Below are 22,025 nucleotides of genomic sequence, written 5' to 3'. Positions count from 1 at the left end.
CGTAGTTGGATTCAAAACCCTATTGTGTAGTATTTGTAATCTTTTTGTGTTACAGTACTTAGAAAACAAAATCTGAATCGCGCCAAATCGGGGGTTGGCATATGAGACAAAACCTAAAATCAGAACCGGTCAGTAAAAGCAGGATTTGTGCATCTCTAATTCTCTAATTGAGTCAGAAAGTCTCTAAACAACAGAAAATATATTTTTTTTTCTTGTCGGTTACTAATAAGTTGTAAGAATGTTTTATATCTAAGCATGGAGAGAAAATAACAAATTTATATCAAAACAGATATGTTTTAATACCTTAAACATGTTAAAGGCTTCTGTAAATTCTGACTAACTTAAAAAAAAAAACATTTGACAGACAGGGTACCAAAGTTTTCAGATGCTTAAAAGTTCCTCTAACAGAGCTTTAAAAATACTGAAAGGTTCTTCTCTACAATAATCGACTTGTTTCTCCATAGTTACGTACATGAACCCGAAAGCGTTATTACAAGGAATCCCTTTTGAAAGACTCAAATTTATCACCAAATAGATAAAAATCTACTCATACGTAATCTCAAATGAAGCAGTATTCTTTTTTGTTTTTTTAAATCCCCGCTGAATTGATTTTTGTTCATTACTTGAAAGCGCATAAAAAGTTCACACCTGTAGAAGCAGAGCGACTAATACAAGTAGTTACTGATCTGGTATCATGTGGACAGCAAAGCTGCTCGGAGCTGGAAATCTGGTGCGTAAAATTCATTGTGCGTAAAACGATGTAGCTACACGTGAAGAGGCACGGTAAATGCACGCACATACTATAAGTGTCTGATAAGCAAAGGTTGAATTGTGCCTCTCGGAAACGACTGTGCATAAAAAAGTGAAATTCGGGAGTCGAACTAGCTCTGAAGACCAGACAAGCAGCGACGGAGCTCAGCTGACCCCCGCCAGCAGGAGACAGTAAAACCAGCCAGCTTCACCAGCACCTCTCTGCAGACCTGGCTGTGAAAATTAATATAGTGGCTCCAGATTTGAAAAATAAGTTTTGAAAGTTGCGTTCAGTTTTCAGACTCTTGGGATAACTTTCGTGGAATAAGGTCGCATCCGCACAAATGAGGACGTAAAACTCTGATCAGGATGTAGACGCTGACAGCGTCACTCGCTCCTAAGGCTATATTATGCTGGATTTGGTTTTTATTATTGTTGACATGGGAGAACCAGACTAAAAAGAGGGCTTTAAGTTAAACATTAGATGGAAGAAGATGTCATTCAAGATCAGCGCACAATCCATTCCTGGACGCGCCGAGAGCAGTAGCGGACGGAAACAAACCAGCCTCCCACTAAACCTGCATCATGGCTTACAGGTTATTCAGATAACTGATCACAGATGATTGTTGTTGAGATTTTACTTCTATGTCTCCATGATGTAGCGGTGCAAACTGTTTGCACTGGAACAGAAAGGAAAAAAAATGAAATAGACGACTTTCCTCTTAATTGTACTCAATACTAAACAATTCTGTTACAAAAAACATATTTTAAATGAGGTGGAGGCTGTTGTGTTGTAAGAAATGAATTTCAATCACAATTGACTTTCAATTCATACCATTTTCTGATGCCTCACAGATCGCAATGGAGTTTTTTGTTTTGTTTTGTGTCTTTTAACTCATGACTCCCTTTCAAAAGAGCGGTTAGATCATCATGTGAACCCGAGGGAGACACATGGATTTACGCGGGAGACAAAGGTGTCAAACTTACCTCCGTCGTCAGCTTTTACAGCTGAAGGCAAAAGAAGCGGCAGAATACATCCACACAACCATAAACATGAATCCATCTTTTCCCTCAAGGTGTCGAGAAACCAGAAGAAAAATGAAAAACACTCTCCTTTTTTTTGGTTTATTTGGTTAGTATTAAAAATAAAGTGTTCCGGTAATAAACTTTCCCGTCCTTTTCCCACAGTTCCTTCAGGGGCAACAATCACAATCCAAACGCCGGGTTGCAGCTCTCCAAGAAATATGGTTTTGGCTTTTTTACACAGTTCATGTGAGTTATTGTCACTGCTTCTTTTCGTCAGGAAACCGCAGTTAATGCAGCACAAAAGCATAAAGTCTGTAGGATTTGAACTGCAAACACGGTTTTATCCCAGCGAAATCCATGTTGGTGCGCACAGTCCGGGTAAGGGTGTCCCACAGAGTGTCAAAACGTGTGTTGGAGCAGGTCTTGGATAGAAGAGACACTCAAATTAAAATGAAAAAGAAACAAAAATCTAACTTGGTCATCAAGTAAAACCAAAAGGGGTGCAAGAAAATAAGAACGAAAATTTAAAACAAAAAATGGTCTTCAAACATATCTTTAAGCCTTCGTTTACAACTCTACTGAAAAAGGGTAGATTCTCATTTTTAATGTTCCTTTTTTATGTTCAGCCCCAACAGCAGTTATTTCTCAGGCCAATGAAAAATGTATTTCTCATAAAGCGCAGATCCAGTTGCCGTGCGTAAAACTGCTCCGGAGAAAATAAACGTGGTTCGTCTCCACTTCTCCTCCTCCTTGAAAGCTGTGCGTCTCTCCGCTGCAGCCCTCTGCTCTTCAGTCCACTCCCTCCGCTCCTCCTCTTTACGCGCAGTAGCAGCAGCAGCAGCCCGTGTGCCTCAGTGTGTCTGTCTGTCTGTCTCCCGGCAGGCAGGCTCCGGCAGCGCGCTCCTTCCCCACCGGTCTCCTCCGGGTTTGTGGCAGCGAACGGGACTGCTCACTCAGTTCACCCTGTAGCGCCGCGCGAGCACGCCGTGCGCTCGTGAGCGTGTATCAGATTACAGTGGGCACCTCGGCCCGCCTCCATGTGGCCCCTCACTGATTAAAGAGCAGCTTCATCTCCCTCTTGTCTCTTTTGCGCCTGATCACCTCTCAACATCCTACACGTCGTTATACCTTCATCCGACTTTTCCCCCCCTATTTTTTATTTTTTTAATTTCTCTTTACTTTTCCTTCTGTTTTGATCTGGAGTCTATATTAAGAAACTGTGCATTTTCATTCTGTATGCTGCATTTCAAACGTACTCATACCCCTTGAACTATATTACGTTTTTGTTACTTAATAGCCACAAACTTTATTGTACCTAATTCAGATTCCAACAGGAAGTTGGGCTATAATGTAAAAAAAAAAAAAAATGATTCCAAAACATTTTTATGGGTTGTGTATTGGCAATCAGTCCACATGGGTCAATGCTTTGTAGAAGCTAGTGGGAATGTCTTTGCTACATACAGAGACCCACATTTTGCCCTTTCTTCTTTGCAATTAGCTCAAACTCACTTTGTTCATATAGAGAGTGCAGGAACACCAGCTTTCAAGTTTTGTCAGACATCTGGACTGGTGTAGGTTTTGATTAGGCCATTTAGATATGTAAATATGCTTTGATCCGAATCATTCCATTGACGCGTTAGGCTCAGCCTCAGCCTCAAATAGTTGTTCTTCCAAAATTACAATTTATTTAACACCAATCATCTTTGCATCAGCTTTGACCAGCTTTCCTGTACCTTCTTTAAAAAAAAAAAGCATCCGCACAGCACAATGCTGCCACCGCCATAACAACTCCTTAGTTGTTATTTTGGAGATTAGTAGACTGAACAATGCCCCAAAAGAAGCTTGGGATATTGTTAAAAATCCTAAGTGTGCTTAAAGCTATATTTTGTTTAGATGTCTCAAAGTAAAGGGGTGGAATTGTGAAATAATTACATTTTTATTTAAGAAGATCACTCCTAATCTATTGCCTCAACTTAAGTGTCTCATTTTGTAGTTTATACATTTGAGGAGGTAAGGGAGATTTCAGGCCTGGTAACCAACACTGAACTCCAGCCAAATATCTTCACTTTCCCCACTTTCCTTTTCTAAAGCACTACTTTTTCCCATCACACAAAATCCCAATATAACATGTAGAAATGCAATGGAAACACTTTTTTTCGCATCACACAAGTCACATGAGCAAAAACCGAATGTTACTACTGGCAGAAACACAAAGAAGAAGACAATGGGAAGTGAAAGGAGGATGATGGCACGATATATTTTTTAATGACTTATCTCATGAACTTATTCACGTGTGATTTTAATCGCAATTTTAAAAATCTTATTTAATGGAAACACCACGATTGTTAAAGTGCTTTTTTCGACATAACCAAATATCGACAACATTTTGCAGACATTTGTAAAAGAAACAGTTTTTGTAGCCAATTATCTATCTTACAAAGTGAGGACATACACACGACTTCTCCTTAGAAGTGACAAATTGACGCAGAACAGTCCCTTATAATGATAATGTTAGTGTTTATGGACCATAAAATAAATTGAAATTACAAAACTAAAATCGCTCATTGGAAACATACCAATAAAAAAAACCAACAAATTTTTCAATAAAAAGGTTTTGCACTAGGATGTGGTGGTTGTTCTGCCATGTATTATATACATACATATACAGTATATATCTATTATAAATTTGCCACATTTATAATAGAAACACAACACATGCCAGCAAGGCAAAAAAAGAAAGAAAAAGCTTTCTGCCAAAGGCACATGAGTCGGTGGGAAACAGGATCTGAACAAGAGGTGGAGTAATACACAACGAGTTAAAATAAACTTGGTTTACATAATAAGGTGATGAGATTTGTTTCTTTTACTCAAAAGAGATCCAGAGTTTGCCTCTGTCATTACAGCTGCTCACACACTTGGTTTCCTTCCCACTGCCTGCTCCCGTTTCCTCAGTGGTGTAATGGAGGGAGTCCGTCAGTGGGAGGTGTGTTTTAGCAGCACCAGAGCTCTGCGGTCTGACAAACCCAACCCGCCTCGGCCCTAGCTCTGCCTTCCCAGGGCACACCCTGCTCACATCTATGTGCAGATGTACACACAGACAGGCCATAATGACATGGCTGAACTCACCACTGACCACTCAGTAAAACAAAATCAAGACCTGCACCCAGATTTCGTGGGAAGAAAAGCCCTTACAAACTCCTTTATGACAGAGAAGATAATCACAAGATAGCTGATACTGTTTTTATATCGAGTGCTGATTATTTATAGTCTCTTGAACTTTGTGACACAAAATTTTCAGAGTGTGGACCGTGATATGTGATATGGTCCTCACAGTAAGACAGCTGATTTTACCATTACAGGACAACATTACAGTATTAAAAAGGTACAGCTATGTGTGATGTACCAGCCAGGTATTTTCTGGTATCTTGAGGCCCCGGAGCTATTTTTCTTTGACACATTACTGGAGTAGCTGTTAACTCATTCCTTGGGTCTCTCTGCTCCTGTGACCTCTGCAACCAGGCTCTCTCTTACTGTCACCCTTCTTGCTGCCTTCCATCCTGCCTCTTTGCACTGAAACTAAATCCACCAGGTCTGGAGGAATCTGTCAGGTGATGAGAGCACACAGAAGTCACATGATCGACGTAATGTCTGATGTCTTAGTCTCACTTTGAGAAAATGTTTAAAACAAGAGAAGTTTCTTGCTTTTTTAGTTTCTACCTTGAATGGAGTTTTCAGATTTTGAAAATACACAATATTTTCAGTGGAGCTGAAATGAAATAATCAAAATTGCCTAAAATTGTTGTTTGGGTGTAGTCCAAAACTGAGCAATTCTACTTTCCACTCCTTTACTCAATGCTGACCTTATAAAACTGCTGCAAAACAAGACTTTCCAGTCATTGCCATCTTTTCTGCTTTCCATGCAGTAGTGGGCAGGCTTTCCCAGAATTAACTAGTGAAATCATCAACATCCCAATTAAGGCTATCACACAGAGCTGCTGCTGCCCTTTGCTGTCAGCTCTGTATTTTAGTGAAAACCGCTGGCAGATATGGCTGCTAATATCCAAACTAAATTCTGATTAATGTTTAATGAAACATTAAAATTTTAATACCATTCATTTAGTCCAGTCCAGTTTTCTTTAACTGCTCTTTTCATCCTGACTCTTTCTATGGAGCTAAAGGAGGTAAAGCAGCTCTTGTTTTGTTTTCTGTGTGGGATTTTGCATGATGGAGTAACAGAAGAAAGTTCAGAAGGAAAATGATAAATGCTTTTCAAATAAATTTATTTTCTATGCCTCCTACTTTGGTGACCCTAAATGAATCCAGTTCTTGTTAGTTGCCACCTAATTTGGTAAATAGTCAAATTGTGGTATAATACGAACCTGGATGACCTAAGTCCTAAGAAGGTCGTTGAAGAATTTTAGTGAACAAGAAAAACACCAAGAAGGTCAGGTATAAAGTTGTGGAGAGGTTTGGTCATAAAATATCCAAAACGTTTAACTTTTATTAAGCATCAGTCCATCTATCTCTACCATCCCCATTGTGGCAGCATCATGATGTGGAAAAGCTTTTCTTTAGAAAATCCAGCAGCAGAACGTTTGTAGAAAATGTTCTAATTGCACCAATAAAAACATTTGAGTCCGATAGGCAGACAAGTACAGTGTGCTACAAAATTATTAAAACTCCTTAAATTTTTATTTACATTTTGTCATATTACAACCACAAACTTCAATGTATACGGACATATGAAACTGTTTATGTTAATGAACAAAAAGCCATTAACACAAACAACTGAAAAAACAGAAACTGACAAAACTAACAATGCATGAAAATGTACTGACAACCAATGAAAATCAGACTTTGCTTTTGAATTAAGGTTCAATAGAATAATTTAAAAAATAAACCAACAAGCCAGACCTGGACAAAAATTATGGCAAGGCACATCAGCTCTATGTATCCGTGTAAAATACAACTTTTGAGAAAGAGTGGATTTTACAGAAAACTGATTAATCCATCACCTAACAATGAAAAGACATATAGTACAGGTCAACTATATAGTGAAAAGTCCAGGAGGTATTAATAGCCCTGCAAGACCCTGTATTTAAACTTTATCTTGCCTGGTTATCTTTACAAAAGGTTTACATCAGTTCATATTGTGATCAAGATTCTGATTCATCATTACTGTGTTAAAGTTAAACTAATTTAGCTGAACTTCAACTTTCAGCAAAGGGTGAGGAGAGAAATGAAGCCCTGTGGCATCTTAATGAAAACATGTGAGGGTGTGTTTTTAGCAGAGCTGTGAAACCAGGCGAGAGAAAAGTGATCCCTGCTTTGCGTCAAGGGAAGAACTTCTTGGTTGGCTTTTCATCAACTAAGACCGATTCTGTCCACACCTTAAGGACACTCTGAAGCTATTTGGTTCTCTCTGGTTTGACTCACACGATGAATGATCCCTTGATTTAAAATCTCCATTTTCATAATTTCTGTTTTCAACTCTTCAGTCTGTCTATTGTTGGCTGTGTTGGTTGTCACATTTTCACATTTGATACATTTTATTTATTTTTCTTTAGAGATGAAGACCTGAATGAACATTTCACTTGGGAGTTTAACTGTGGGAAGTAGTTTTAATAGGACGTCAGTGTGTGAACAGTTCCACTTTTTTAAAAGTTCCGTTTTCTGTTTTTTCAGAGGAACCAAAATAAACTCCAGCAACATTAGTCCCTTTGAGTGAAACTCAGCACTAATTGCAAAAAGTAGAAAAATAAAAGCTTCACTGAAGCTTCTTATTCCATCAAATCTAATGTACATTCTTATGAAATCAAAATGTATAAGCATTCAGAAGTTAAATAAACATTGACAAGAATCTTAGGTAAAACAAGATGACTTCTCTAAGTCTATGACACTGCAGCACAACATTAAGCTTTAGGTATCAGAAAAGGAAAGAAAACCACATGGAGAAGTTTGCAATCTCAGGGGAAACCAGCAGCTCTGCATCCATCATCCTCTCCTCATTTGTGCTTCTGCCTTTGAATAAATGTTTGTGCAGGTGGTTGAGTGTCACAAAGTCAAACAAAATTTCAGGGCATAGTTGGAAGCCGTCAGCGTGTTGGATATGCTTTTTTATTTGGGGGCCAGCGTGCACAGTAACCTGTTGACTTTGTGAGGCTCCAGGGATTCTGCAGATGGTGTTTTTTGGGGTCTTGCTGCCATTCAAAGTGAACACTTTTTGAATCTCTCCCACATAAACTTGTCTTCCGTAGTGGAAGTAAACTATTCTAAATGCAAATATGCACAACACACAATCACACTTTGTGAGGCCTCGTCGATAAGCATTATTACTAAAGCACATTCCACAGGAAACCGCAGGAAATGAGTGTCAATGGTTAACATGGGCTACACTGACATACTCAGAGATAATCGTCTCTGTGCCTGCGTGGGTCTAGAGCTCAGTAGTGATAATAGCAGTCCAGCCTGTGGAGACTGCAGGATGTCAATTCAGCTATTAGCAAGGACACCGAAGTGCCAGGAAAGGACAAATAAATACACAACAGCACACACACAAGCGCATGTAGTTTGGACACAGTGTTATGGGATCCCAATAGGCTATCAGTGTGTGAGGAAAGTCTCTCTGATTTTAAGACATAAGATATGCCCATCTTTAACTGGAATTTGTTGTTCGCCTTTTCATAAAAGACAAAACATACCATCTGTAATTGCTACATCTCACATTTTAGCCATTACAGCTTACACTCACACACAGCAGCTGAATTGAGGCTGGGATTAATTCATTTGGCGATGAAGTGAAAAGTAAGAGGGGGGGTTGACTTCAACCCCCTTGATGCCTTAGTTCTTTCACAAAACACAGAGACTGCAAAGAGAGGTCTTAATCCTATTTTGGAGCATTTTTGTGAAAGGTGCCATAGTTTGAGATTTATTAATCTTTTATCCTCTTTAAAAATATATATATTTAAAGCCTTTTGGAATAAGAAACACTTTAAAATTTAACAAAATATGTAGACTGGTCCAACTTCTTCTAGAGAATTCTACAGGTACCTCTCAGTAATTTAAAATATGCTTTCTGATGAGGCTCATTTGTCATATTAAATATATATATCTTTCAAAATAACAATCTTTAAGTAGGTATTAAATACACTTTTATTACACCCAAATTTCAGTATTAAAAATGTTATATTTTGTATGTAATAACCTAATGCAATGTTGTGTTTTCATAAGCTATTAGCGGAAAATAATCAGCAAACAATTAAATGTCTTCTGTTTTGCTTGCTTCTCCATCAGCCATTGGAGCTCCACCCAAGTGGAGGTGGTGGCCCCAGGTGAGGGGCTGGACTTGGCTTGGGGTTGATAGGTAACAAACTGTGACTCAACAATTTAGAAGTTTTTGATACTACTATTTGCAGATCCCAGTAATTTAAATAAATGAAATTTCCTATAATGTTTTTTTTATTTTATTTATTGAGATACACATGTAAACTGAGTTCAGAATCTTTCAAACAATTTGTGAAACCTTTAGTTATTAAAACAATCAAAAAATAAATACTTTTCTTTTGATAAAATTACCTGTTCAAGATGAATTCTGTCTCTTGTCCAGTGACTGCTAGAGTTAATAATCAGCTCACCCACTGACCCTGCAAGGATAAGCGGGTTAAAGTAAAAAGACTGTTAGATTATGATACATTTTTGCCTCATTGCAGTGAATTCAATGTCAGGTATTAGCTTATCTTGTGAACTAGATGCATCAATAAACGCCTTAGGGTTACAACATCCATTCAAATGAATAAAGACGTCTGCAGTCCAGGGACACTGCACAATTAGAGTGTTGCATCTTATTGGACCCAAACAAGTATTTACACTTGACAGTAGACAGTACGAAACTTTAACATTTCCACTCTTTTTGCAGTCAGTCTCTACCTCTGTTGTAACTGGAGTTAAATCTGTTCAGCTGGAGCAAGATTAAGGGTTACAGTTGGTGACTGAAGGACTCTGTGTGTTACCGCCATGACATAACAGTACCATGTGTGGATGGGCTTTACTTTACTGAAAGATAGCACCAGAGTCTCAGGAGGCACGATCCAACAAGAACTCTGATTTATTTCTGAGCATGAACATGAATAAAATACCCTTCATTTTTAGTCCAAGGATCCCAATTGTGGCATCACTCTAAACAGAGTTCTCTTTGCTCGGTTTTTAATGGCATCGCACAGAGGACAATTAACCCACGGTGCAGCTGATGCCAGTCGTCCACATGTGGTGTGGGATGACACGGGGTGTTGGACGGAGTCCAAGACCTGTGTCAAGGTAAAAGGCACAGATGTCATGGTGTCCTAAGCCTGGTACACAATATGATAATTATACATTGGTGTCATTTGTCTTGGGTCACTGGAAATGTTTATGAGATGTGTGGGTACCATTATTTACCAACATCACCGCCGTGACGTCTGTACGCCTCATATACAGGGTAAAACTCCTTTGCTCTTCTCATGATCGTGCAAATCAAATCATTCACACCAAATCCAAGGCTTTTTTGGTCAGTGGATGTATATACTTCACTTATGCTTCAGAATTATTTGCGGTCATATCCCAGCAATGGTTAAAATAGATTTGAAAGACCAACATCTTTCAAATGCCAGACCTTGGTGTTTGAAACCAGTGTAACACAATTCTGAATGGAGTTAGACAGATATGAATTATGGATTAACACAGTGCTGCTTGTCATGAGCTGCCCTGAATGTTTTTAAATGTTTCCCTGCCCCAACACACCTGATTCTAATGATTTAATTGTCCCCGTAGAGGCTGATGAAGCCCTGTAGAAGTCAGTTAATAGCACATTTATTTAAATCAGATGTGTTGAAGCAGAGAAAACCTTGTAGACAGGGTCTGCAAAATCCAGTAGTTTTGAACACTGCATGGTGTGTTTCATATGAGACTCATTGCTCAAAGTCTTTTGCATTTTAGTTGATATTCCAATATTCAAATGCTATGAAAGGCAAGTTATTCAAAAGGGAAAATGTTAAAAATCCATTTTTGAAACTTTTGAGAACTTATGCCTTAAATTACTTACAAATCTAACTTATGTTGTCTTTAAGTTGTTCAGATTTATGATGAGGGTGAAATTTTCACGTATTGCAAAATTCAAAGATACTTTATTTGATTGTCAGTTTATATAAAGAGAGAAAACTACAAAAAGAAAAAGAAGAAGAGACTCTAAAATTGCTAAATTATATGGTGCTGTTGTGATTCCCGAAAACTAAGTCACATCAAAATCCTTCTTGATCATTAAGTGAGAGAACCTTCCGGTAGCTTCACATTGCATTATTCAATTTTAGTTTTGAATGAAATAAATATCTAAAATAGTAATAAATTTAAGGTTTTGTGCTCCGCATTTGCTCTAAGGGGATTTAATTGAAAATTACATGATCCAAAGCTTTGTTTCATAATGCACTGATTGAACGTAGGCAGAGTTGCCTATTTTCATGTACATGTTGTACATGTGGAGATGAAACTATGATAATAAAGTTAATTATTAAGAAGGATATGCTTTTTGGGTTAACAAGAGAAAGAGGAATATTATTACACTATGCACACCTTTCCATGATGACAAAAAAATTGTATAAGACCCATAAAAAATATTGAAATACCAATTCAGACAGATAACGTTTAAACCTTTATGACTTATGGGAGCTAGAGGTCTTTAAACAGGGCTGACTTTTTAATCCTTATATCAAAATCCTATTGTCTATAGTAATTTTTCCACTTTTTCATTAACAGCAAGAAGACAGCAAGACGATTCTGAGTACAAATCCCAGCTGGATAGGCAACTTTTTGAGAGGAGTTTGCATGTTCAAAAGTTAGACTGGAGAATTTAATTACCTCCTGACAGTCATGTGGATGGTTGTTTGACTTGTGTTTCTCACTGTTGGCCCAGTGATAGACTGTACGCCTATCCAGGGTATACAATACCAGTAGTGTCCAAAGTTGGGCCCTCAAGGGACAATGTCTTTCATGTTTTAGATGTCACCCTGGGTCAGCACACCTCAGTCAAATGACTGGTTAATTACCACGCCTCTGGAAAACATGAGGAAGTAATTTAGCCATTAGAATCAATAACCAATTATATGGACTGAGCTAGTATATAATGCATTTATTCCAGACGTCTTGTATAGCACTCCAGATTAAGCTGGACTTTTACTTTTTTCCTTATTTTTCCCAGTGCTGTGGGTCAGGTAGCGCACAATAACACAATAAAATCCTGATTAAAATCTAATGCGTGTTCATTTTGATTCAGTGATTGAGTTTTTTGTTTCCCATTGTAAAATTTGCCAGCTGTTTCCATATTTCAGCTACATAAAGGATGAAAAAGTGACATCCAAAACCTTGTATCAACAGATATCACCTGTGCCAACTTCATTATTTACTTTGAGGTTTTGTTGCTGTCTCCCACTCTGAGCTTTCCTGTCCACAACTACCTCGATCTGCAAGCCTCTTTCATCCCACACCACTTCCCTGCCTCCCTCCTTTCAGAACGTGTCATTTACACTGTGTTATTGTAATTTCTTTTTTCATCTTGTCTCTTCATCCATGTCTTCCCTGTTTTTCTCTGTGTGTGCTGATAGATAAGGATGTCCCCTCTTGATGTTTTACTCAGCTGGTAGCACAGCAGCAGCAGTTAGCAGCTTAGTGTTTCACAGTGGGGAAATGACGGGTTCTGCAGCGATGTCAGGCTGACTTTGTAACTACTCACGAGTCTTGTAATTGAAATTTTACGGTGGGTGGGAAATGGTTAATAAAATATTAAAACCATCCAAAGAGCTGTATAAACATTTCAAACTTTAGACTCAAAACTTAATTTATATTACTGTAGATTGAGATTAAACAGTCAAAGTTGTTAGACAGTTCCAGTCAGAAGTTTACATAAACTTATCGTTGAACTTTGAGCTGCTTTTAGTGCGTTTAGGTGTTGCATAAATAAAATTGATTGATTGATTAATTGTTTAGCAAAAATGCTATATTCATTTTGGGCTTTTTCGTTACAGTAAACCATCTTAATGATTTTCAATTAATTGAGGGGTCTCTGCAAAATAAAAATAATTTGTATAATAAAAATGATTTACTATGCAAAAAAATATGTCAGCTCAATCTGCCCAACTAAAATCTGCAAATACCTAAAAAAAATAGAAATTCAAAAATATTTTATTGATCCTAGAGGGAAAATAAATGTTTTGTAAATGTTTGTTAATTCAAATTTGGGCAGGAAAGATCTCGTTTAGCAGCCTGTGTTGCAGCAAATTTGAAGAAGTCTCTGACTAAAGACAGTTTGTTTTTCTATGACAAAAAAGCTATCTTCTCACCAGAAAGGCAGGAATGAAAGATTGGAAAAAGAAAAAAATCTTAATGAATGTACAGAGCTACTCCAAGCCCTCTGAGTAGGGCTATTTTCAAAACCCCCTCTAAAAAGCGGCTTAGAGCTGCCTATTATAATAGTTCAACACCAATTATGCCTTCATATGCATTAATACATATAGTGGAAACCATATTAGTGCTTTGAAATGGTAAGAATACAAGCTTATATGTGCTTTAGGGCTGTATTGATTATAATTAGCATGAATGGGATTTTTTTATGGGTGCTAGCATTTAGTTTAGCACTAATATTTTGTTGCATTATTTTAAGATTGCTTGCAATATTTAAAGTTTTCTTATGTGTCAACAGCTTTGTAGTACCTATAAATGGGAACAAGAAAGTTGTTTTACTTTTGCTGAAATGGTGTTTATCTGTTAGCTGAACTGTCCAAAAACATTCAATGAAGGCAAAGAAACAACCTCGGCTGTCTGTGAATAACTATTTAAGTCTGTATATTGCTCATAGCTATGCTTCTGAGAATTACATTTCATTTAAGGCCAAATAATGACACAATTATCATTCCTATTCATTAATGACTCCTTTAAGGTTTATGTAAACAGAGTATTGATTCATCCTTTTCATTTAGGAGTTTTATAGGAGAGTAATTCACAGGAATTTTAGGTCACAGATGATGGCTAAATGTAACTTTCCACGGGTTTAATTCAAACCTCTCTAGACTAGCTGCACTTCATTCAGAGTGCTGCTGCCAAAATCATCTAAATTCTCACATGTAACTCCACAGGTAATGAAATTAAACTGGCTCCTGTTGTAATTTAAAGAGAATTTCAAGATTCTTGTTCTGACTGTTAGAGCTCTTCATGGACAGGCAGCAATTTATGTCAGAAGACTAAAGCATTCATCTGTCCCCATCAGGTCCTCTGAGGTTCTGTGATCAGGGTCTGCTGACCCTAAAAACAAAAGGAGATATAGTTGGTTTTTTTTGGTGGCTACAGGACTCCGTAGCTGTTTTCCTTGAGGATCAGTGGACTTTACAGCTTCCTTTAAAGCCATCTGAAAACCTTTTTAAATCCACTATTAAATCCACTTTTGTTTCTTTAGAGTTATTTGTGACGCACTTTGTGCTCTTTATCTCCTTAAGGGTGCAATATAAATAAAGTGCTGTTATTTACTTAAATTGCTTGAGCAAAAAACAGGCTAAAATGACTGAAAAAGCGGCCAAACCTCTTAGAACTATTGATAGAAATCATTTTAAGAGATTACTTGAAAGTCTGACTGCTTGGAAGTAAAGTGAGAAAAACAAGTGATGAGTGGAGACTTTCACATTTCTCTTAGGTTCAACTTTTTACAGCTACAGTACACGCTTTTTGGCAGCTGAAGTATCATGTTTACCACCGTCAGTCACTGTCTGACAAGATGGATTGTGAAGGCTGAATGGGTAAGAGTGGGGGGAAACCTTTTACAGTCCACTTTTCCCTTTGAGGCAATCTAGACTGCTCCCTCATCTCATTGTCTCCTATTGTTTTGTTCACCATTTGAGATTTTTAAGGCTCAGATTGGTTCAATGATTCAACCATTTTTCTAATAGTGAGCTAACATGCTGAATTTTAGTATTTGGAGCAAACTGTACTTAAGCATCCTAGAAACACACACACACACACACGCGTGCGGACACACACAAAAAAAGACTTCACAATCCACTACCCTCAAATTGGAGATAGTACACCCACATCTATACAGCCATTGTTAACAAGAAACAAAGACAGACCTATTTATGTGGAAGTCACCCAACTGTAACACTGGAGTTACAGAACAGCACCCAGAAAGATGCACCTTGAAAAACAGGATGCAAAACGTCTTATCCTTCACTGCCTAATGAACTTATCTCCACCAACAATCTGATGGAAGATACTTGGCTGTGTCACACTGTGTTTAAGGAGAGGATCCCTTTTTTAAAGCGCCCTTGTGTTTTATTTGTGGGTGGGGGCAACGTTTGCCTTAGGCGACACAAGCTGATAGTGTTATCACTTAACGACTTAACACAAAAACCTGCAGAGACAAGGCGGCATCTGATCACGATAAAATGAGGGGCTGGGAAACCCAACACTGATTAAATGGCCTCTAACCTCGCAGAGAACTCATTACACAGACAGTACCAAGGCAAGTGGGCTTGTGTGTCATGTTACAGCATCTGTCCCTTTTTTTGAAACCTTTTATTTCCTGCTTTTCATTTTCTGTATGGGTCTTTCGTCTAAATTGTCATTGATACAAACGTGATTTTTCAGATTCTCCCATTCAGTTCCTTCAACTTCTATACATTTCATTTGCTTCTTTTTGCTCTATCTTTTCACAGCAAAAGGAAGAGGAGTAGTTAGTGTGCCACCCCCTTTATCAATGCCCTCTGTATGCTAATCCCAACTGTAATCACACTGAATGGAGCTGACTGTTGTGTAATCTTGTAATCAGGTGAAAACATACAAGCCAACATGATGGAAATTAGGAGTTTGGTTCAAGACATTTTAAAAGTACAAATCTTCATGGTTTGTTTCATGATTCATGTTTTCACCTGCAGAACCTGTAGGTCTTAATACCTCCTTGGACTTTTTCAGATTTTATGTTTCAGACACTAACCACATATTTCTTTGGAAACAGGCCAACAAAATGCAGAGCAAAATTGTGAAGTTGAAATGTTTTTCAAAATGTACAAGTCAAAATGTCAGTAGTGGAATAACTATTTGTTTTAATGGACATTTCTAACTGATTCTGTCTCTTGCTATTGTGGCATTTGACTTTAATTTAATTTACCTAGGTTTTACGAGAATTCTAACTGATCTAAAAAAAGAGAAGCTTGGTCTGATTTAACTTCAAACAGAAAAAAAGAATGTGTATAAAGTGTGTATATACAGTAAATGTCTGGTTTCCACTGTATCTGTTCTCCATGACTTTATTCCTGACCCCCGATGGGTTCCTCTGTCTTCATAATGTTGTTGGCTTACTAAATTTCTGAGGCTTTCACAGAACTGCTGCAATTATATAACATTTACTGCTATACTTTTCAGATTTTAATCTGTGTAAGGTTGCTGTCCTAGCATGTAAAATCCCAATGAAACACAAAAAGACCCATCAAAGGGTACAATGAGCTCCAAAGGACATATTTTTGAGCAGGCCAGACTGCAACCTGCAGGTCTTATCATACTTGTGCTTGCATGACTCTTGGAGTTCAGATCCAGGGTTTACTGAAGCTCATATACAACACAGATGGCATTTCCATCTCCTACAGATGACTGGAATGAAAAATACTTTGACCTTTATGCAGCCACAAATGTAGGATTCGGGGAAGAGAGTTATAGTCAAAGGAGTAGGGAGAGTAAGAAAGGGGCAGGTTGGCAAAATCAGGAAATGTAGAGAGGCACTAACACTCTACAAGGCAAGGCCTTGACAGTGCTGGATAAATAAGATGGATATCAGAAAAAGTATTTATCATGCTGGCAAAAAGAACACTTTTGGACTGCATTTAGTTTTAAGATTTATTGGCTGTCAAAACAAACGTCATATAGACTAACAATAAAAATAATAATGCCTCAGGAGAGAGAAAAACATTAAAATCACTCAAGCTGTACACATTGCTGCACGTTCCCAGCTACCTTGCACCAAATCCAGGTCAATTGAGTAATTACCTAGCTCATCCATGAAAATGAGTGTGAAACTTTTTAATTTGCTGTCCTTTATGTTGGTGTGCATGTTGTTTCCAGTCTTTCTTTAAAACTATAACTAAATCTTTGATTTGCTGTAACAATGTTAATTTTTGTTCTGTTTGTATCCCATCCTGTGTCTTATTCAATCAAGAATATTTTCAATTGTGAAAACTTAATGTTCACAAGTCCAAGTCAAGTCTAATAACTCAATAACTGAAATAGTTTTTCGTTGGGAGCATGAAATTTTGTCTGTCCATAACGCTGCATCTCTGTGAACTATATTAGGATATAAAAATACTTACATAAGTTATTCTTTTAAACTGGCAAAATTTCTGGCCTGAAAAAAGTTGTTTCAAAAAGCTACAAAAGGAATATTACAGGTAAAAAAAAAAAAAATGTTACATGTGGTCATTTCAAGTCTTCCAATATAAACCAAACTGCAACAATGAATGAAAACATTGTTTTCTGCACGGAACAAGAAAAAACAAATCTGTGATCCTGTTGCAGACAGGATGTGATGTGTCACTTTAATATGAGCTCCAGCTGATGCTGAACTGCAGCTGCAGATTCTGAACAGCATCTCCATCTACTTTAACCAAAATGTGAAAATAACTAACTTGGGGGATTTCTGCTTTGATGGTGTGAATTACGGAGGGAGTTACCAGTAAACAAATGTATAGATGGGGCTGGATTTCTATTTATAGAGGTGGAAAGGGGGGAGGGAGAAGGAGAAGGGACCAGAAGGAAAGAATTGATATAATAATTGGAGTTACTTCCAAGGAAAATCCTATTTTCGCAGTCTGGCAGAGATAGAGGAATATGTGAGTGGAAGGAAGATTAGGGGGAAATGGAGGAAAACACAAATACTTGCTGAAGAAAATCCCATTTTTTTCACAGTTTGGTGTTGGATGGATGGATGGATGGATGGATGGATGGATGGATGGATGGAAGGATGGGTGGAAGGATGGATGGATGGATGGATGGAAGGATGGAAGGATGGGTGGAAGGAAGGATGGATGGATGGATGGATGGGTGGAAGAACTGAAATGCTTCCAGTAAAATCCTAAATTCCCAAAGTTGGCACATTTAGCCAGCAGATTACCATAATAATCCACCATGAGGACATAAACAGATTTAAGAATTAGCCCTTGCTTTTGTGAAAATGTGTGTAAATCTGACATCTCAACTACAAAATGAAGGACATTTTCTGAAAATTATGACCTTTTAGTTTGTAATTTCTTTCCTCTCAAGCCCTCAATAGGTCGTGGTGATCATCTGGTTTAAGATCTCTGAAAACAAAGATATTAGGGTTAAATTTACAATAAGTGGCAAAGGTTCCCATCATGCCAGTTCAAATTTGTGAACAGGAAGAACAATTATACAGTTATAAAATGTCTCAACAACAACAACAAAACTGGAAAATGTTTTTTATATTTTTGCGTTGCCTCTTTTATGCTGATATCCCTAAATAAAATTAAGTACAACTAAGAGCCTTTAGAGGTTGGTAAATTAGTCAAGTTTGTGTGCAATTTGCTAACAGGAAACATAAAGGTGACTTTAAAACCATAAGCTTTTATAGATTTAATGAGGGTTTTGTGTTGTAGTCAAACGCAGAAGTACATTGAGTAAAAATCTGAAAAATGTGGTAAAAAAAAACCCCAACAATACATGGTTTTCAATGTTTTTACAAAATGAACCCGGAAAAATATGATGTGTATTCATATTAAAGCGCCTTTACACTAATGCTTGTAAATAAAATCCAGTGCAACTATCAGGAAACGTAAGAACTAATTATATACAGGAACGTACAGTTGCCCCCCTGTAAAACTGTCCCTGTGTTTCCTCAACAAAAAAAGAAGAGAAGGTGCAAATAATGGGTTTGCTATCCTGACCCACAAATGTAATTTGTAATTTAGCACTGCTGCTTCATTGAGCTAGTTCACTGCATCATTCACCACCCCCTTCCTCCCACTATAAACACACACACACACACACACACACACACACACACACACACACACACACACACACACACTCAAATGTTAGTGGACTCTAATTGATGGAGGAGTGTTGGCTGATGGACAGCGTCTGCGATGGGTCTAAGAAACATCATGGGGGCCACCAGCTGTTTCATTTCCCAGACCCACTAAAATCTGTTAACGGATATCAAAACCAAATTGACACACAGACTGGCATTTGGATTTATAATGCTGTTACACAGGCTTGATTGAACACACACAAAAAAATGACAAACACACACGCACATGTACGACCATGGGAGTGTAACATGTGGCCTTGTCAGGTCACCTTTACATTGTTTACAGGAAGCATGAGTGACTTCTGGGTTGCAAACTCAAGGACCACTAGTTTTATTTTAGCATCCAAATCTTTTGACAGAACAAAAGCTCAAAATTAAGAAAAAAAACATCTACCAGTATATCTTCTTTAATACTTGAATGTATTGGTACTTTAAACTTAGATGTACAGTCCAAGGTTTACAGATATCAGTCTGCAAGAAATGAAGCAATCATAGCAAATATTTCCAGATATTTATTGAATGTTTGTATTTACAGCAGAAAAACAGTGAGAATAACTTTTATTTATACATATTTTAGCAGACACTTGTTCAAACTAAAAAATACATATATCTTAAAGAGTTATATGTTATTGCACATAGATGCTAAACTTTGTAGTTACATTTTCGGTATATGACTAGCTTCGCCCCTCCAGCCCCTTTTTAAGTTTCTTTTACACACTCTGTCCTTGTTTCTGAGATATGTACCCAGGAACGCTACACCTTGATCTGTAATGTGCATAGCTACATTCAGGTGAGGACAATGAGAAAAAATGCTCAAAATTATATTCCAGGTAGTTTATTTTCTAAAAATGTTGTAAAATAGAAATGGATCCCAGAAAATCACTCTAGTGTTGCGTTCTGATTGAAATAAAGAGAAAAAAACTGCTGAATGATTTAAATATTGGCAGAGTATCCTCTGCTTAGCTTATATTTACTTGTAGTAATAGAATTTTCTCCAGCTAAGCTAAGACACAATTGTGTGAAACAAATTAGGATAACCCACGAAGTATAACATCCTTTTAAAGGAAATGATCGCATATTTTATTTGTCTCTGGAGAAGAATAGCTTTTAGACAAAATTTAATGCATAATTATATATTAAATAACACCAAATTATATTACTCATTAAATAATATTTTATGTTATCTCATTAAATAAGAGCTAACAAAATTTGGTATTATAAAAAAGAAAAAAGTCTGTTCTTTCTGCTGTAATTTTAAGGGTTGCTTTTATTTCCAAGTACAACAGGATTCAACAATGTCCTCAACATCTCAATAAGACCAATATTTGGGCTTTGAGTTTCCATTTCTGAAGCCTTTAGCAGATTTATTGGTACATTTTGGGTTGTTGTTGTGATGCAGGGTCCAGTTCTGCTTTAGCTTTAATTTCTTTTACAGAAATTCACATTTTCCTCAAGCACCGCCGATACATGGAAGCATTCATGGTGGATTATGTAATGATTAAGCCGCCTGCAGCAAAGTATCCCCAAACACTTCACACTCCAAGCTTCTCCATTAATACAAGGCTTTTTCCTGAAATATTATATTTCATTTATGCCAAACATGTTCTCTGTTGGGCTCTGTAGAAGTTGTTGTGTCTTCTATGAGAACTACAGTGTATACACCTTCTGTTCAGAGAACACCTTGAAATTCTCCTCTGGACAACATTTAAAAAAAAAAAAAAAAAAAAAAAAAACAACAACTCAGATTTAACAGGACCACTAATAATAAACCAGCATAAAGATGTGGAAGTGAAGTTCATCTAGAATAACTTAAATATTATGTATTTTCTGTTATCCTATCTTTCCATTGGGCTTTTTCTGATGTTTATGAATGTAGAACAACACATAAGATGAGAAACAGCAGATTCAGTAAGTAACCCTTTGTTTTTAGGGTTCTTCTCTCACTCCAAAGGGGTTTATGAGGCTGTTATAAAACAGACAACAGACAAATGGTCAGCGCTGAATTGCTTCTGCAGGGTCGGTTTAGTTGTCAACAGTCCTTCAGCTGCTTAGTTAACTAGTCAATGAGACGACCATATAGTCAGACAGTAAAAACCAGGTGGCCAGTGCAGTCTCGTCAGTTAAGAGAAAGTTTCCTTTGAACAGCGAGTCAGTTTTAGTGTTTCAGCAGCAAAAGAGGAAAACCATTATGAGCGGATTAAAGGATCGTAAACCAGATACAAAACATGCTTCACGCACAAGTGGACAAAGTGTGTTTTCTTAGGCTTAAACAACAATTAAATGCAGACATTTTAAGTTACAGTTTACCTCTCACTGTGAACCCCCACTCCTGCTTGTCTACTCCATCAAGCCTAATGAGTTGTGACTATTAAAACACAGACACAGAGAATCAGGGAAACCATCAGGCATACCGCTAAACCATCAAGCACAACTATCAACTATCCCCGGGAACTCTTACATTTGTGCCGCAAATAATGTGCTCTTGCTAAGTCGAACCGATAAGAGTCAGACTGAGGATATGTTTAATTAATCAAAGAAAAGTAAGTGGACCATGCAGCAAGAATCTTTTGGCCAAACTGCACTTAACTGCAGGAATTCACAGATTTGAATGCGTTTGGTACGTACAAATGCATTCAAATCAAGTAGCATAATATCAAACTAAAATGTTTTCTCAAAATCCACTTTCAACTTGAGTTCATTATTTTAATGGCAGAAAATATATGTTACGTAATAAATCTTGATCAAGTAACCAATGGTGACATGTTTATTTACACAGCATAGTTGCTTATACAGTGTAAAGCAGTGGGTCCCAAAGTGTGGGGCGCGCCCCCTTGGGTGGCGCCTTGCCATTGCAGGGGCGCAGGAAGCGGTATGGTGAATGAAAAAAATACAGTTACACAAAAGTGTTTCACTGTAAAGATAGTTTGTAGTGTGTTTTGTTCCAACCTGAAGTGTGAATAAACTTCAGTGGAATTTGAAAACAAAATATGTGTGTAGGTTTATGTTTGGTTGAACGATGTGTGTGGCCAGTTGATTTTTTTTTTTTTTTTTGCGGGGGGTTATTGTAATCCATAGGGGGGCCCAGAACCACTGGTGTAAAGGGACACCATCTGATCTTTTTCTATTGTATGTTCTGAACCATTAT

At 37.4% G+C, this 22,025-nt stretch overlaps 1 protein-coding gene across 2 annotated transcripts in view; it reads right to left on the bottom strand.

The window, feature by feature from the left end:
• LOC114148041 (neuropilin-2-like) overlaps positions 1 to 2,718 on the bottom strand; it is a 119,793-nt gene extending 117,075 nt beyond the window's left edge. Inside the window, exon 1 of one of the 2 annotated variants that reach the window (XM_028022956.1) lies at positions 1,738 to 2,718. In XM_028022956.1, coding sequence (XP_027878757.1) covers positions 1,738 to 2,083 — 346 coding nt within the window. In that variant the 5' untranslated portion in view covers positions 2,084 to 2,718. The remainder of the gene's footprint in view (positions 1 to 1,737) is intronic. The other variant, XM_028022957.1, reaches the window with a different exon arrangement.
• Between the last annotated feature and the right edge of the window lie 19,307 nt (positions 2,719 to 22,025).

This window comes from Xiphophorus couchianus, chromosome 7 (genome assembly GCF_001444195.1).
Source record: "Xiphophorus couchianus chromosome 7, X_couchianus-1.0, whole genome shotgun sequence".
NCBI classification, from domain to species: domain Eukaryota; kingdom Metazoa; phylum Chordata; class Actinopteri; order Cyprinodontiformes; family Poeciliidae; genus Xiphophorus; species Xiphophorus couchianus.
Note: the sequence above shows the minus strand (reverse complement) of the source record. Positions and strands in the feature narration are given on the sequence as shown.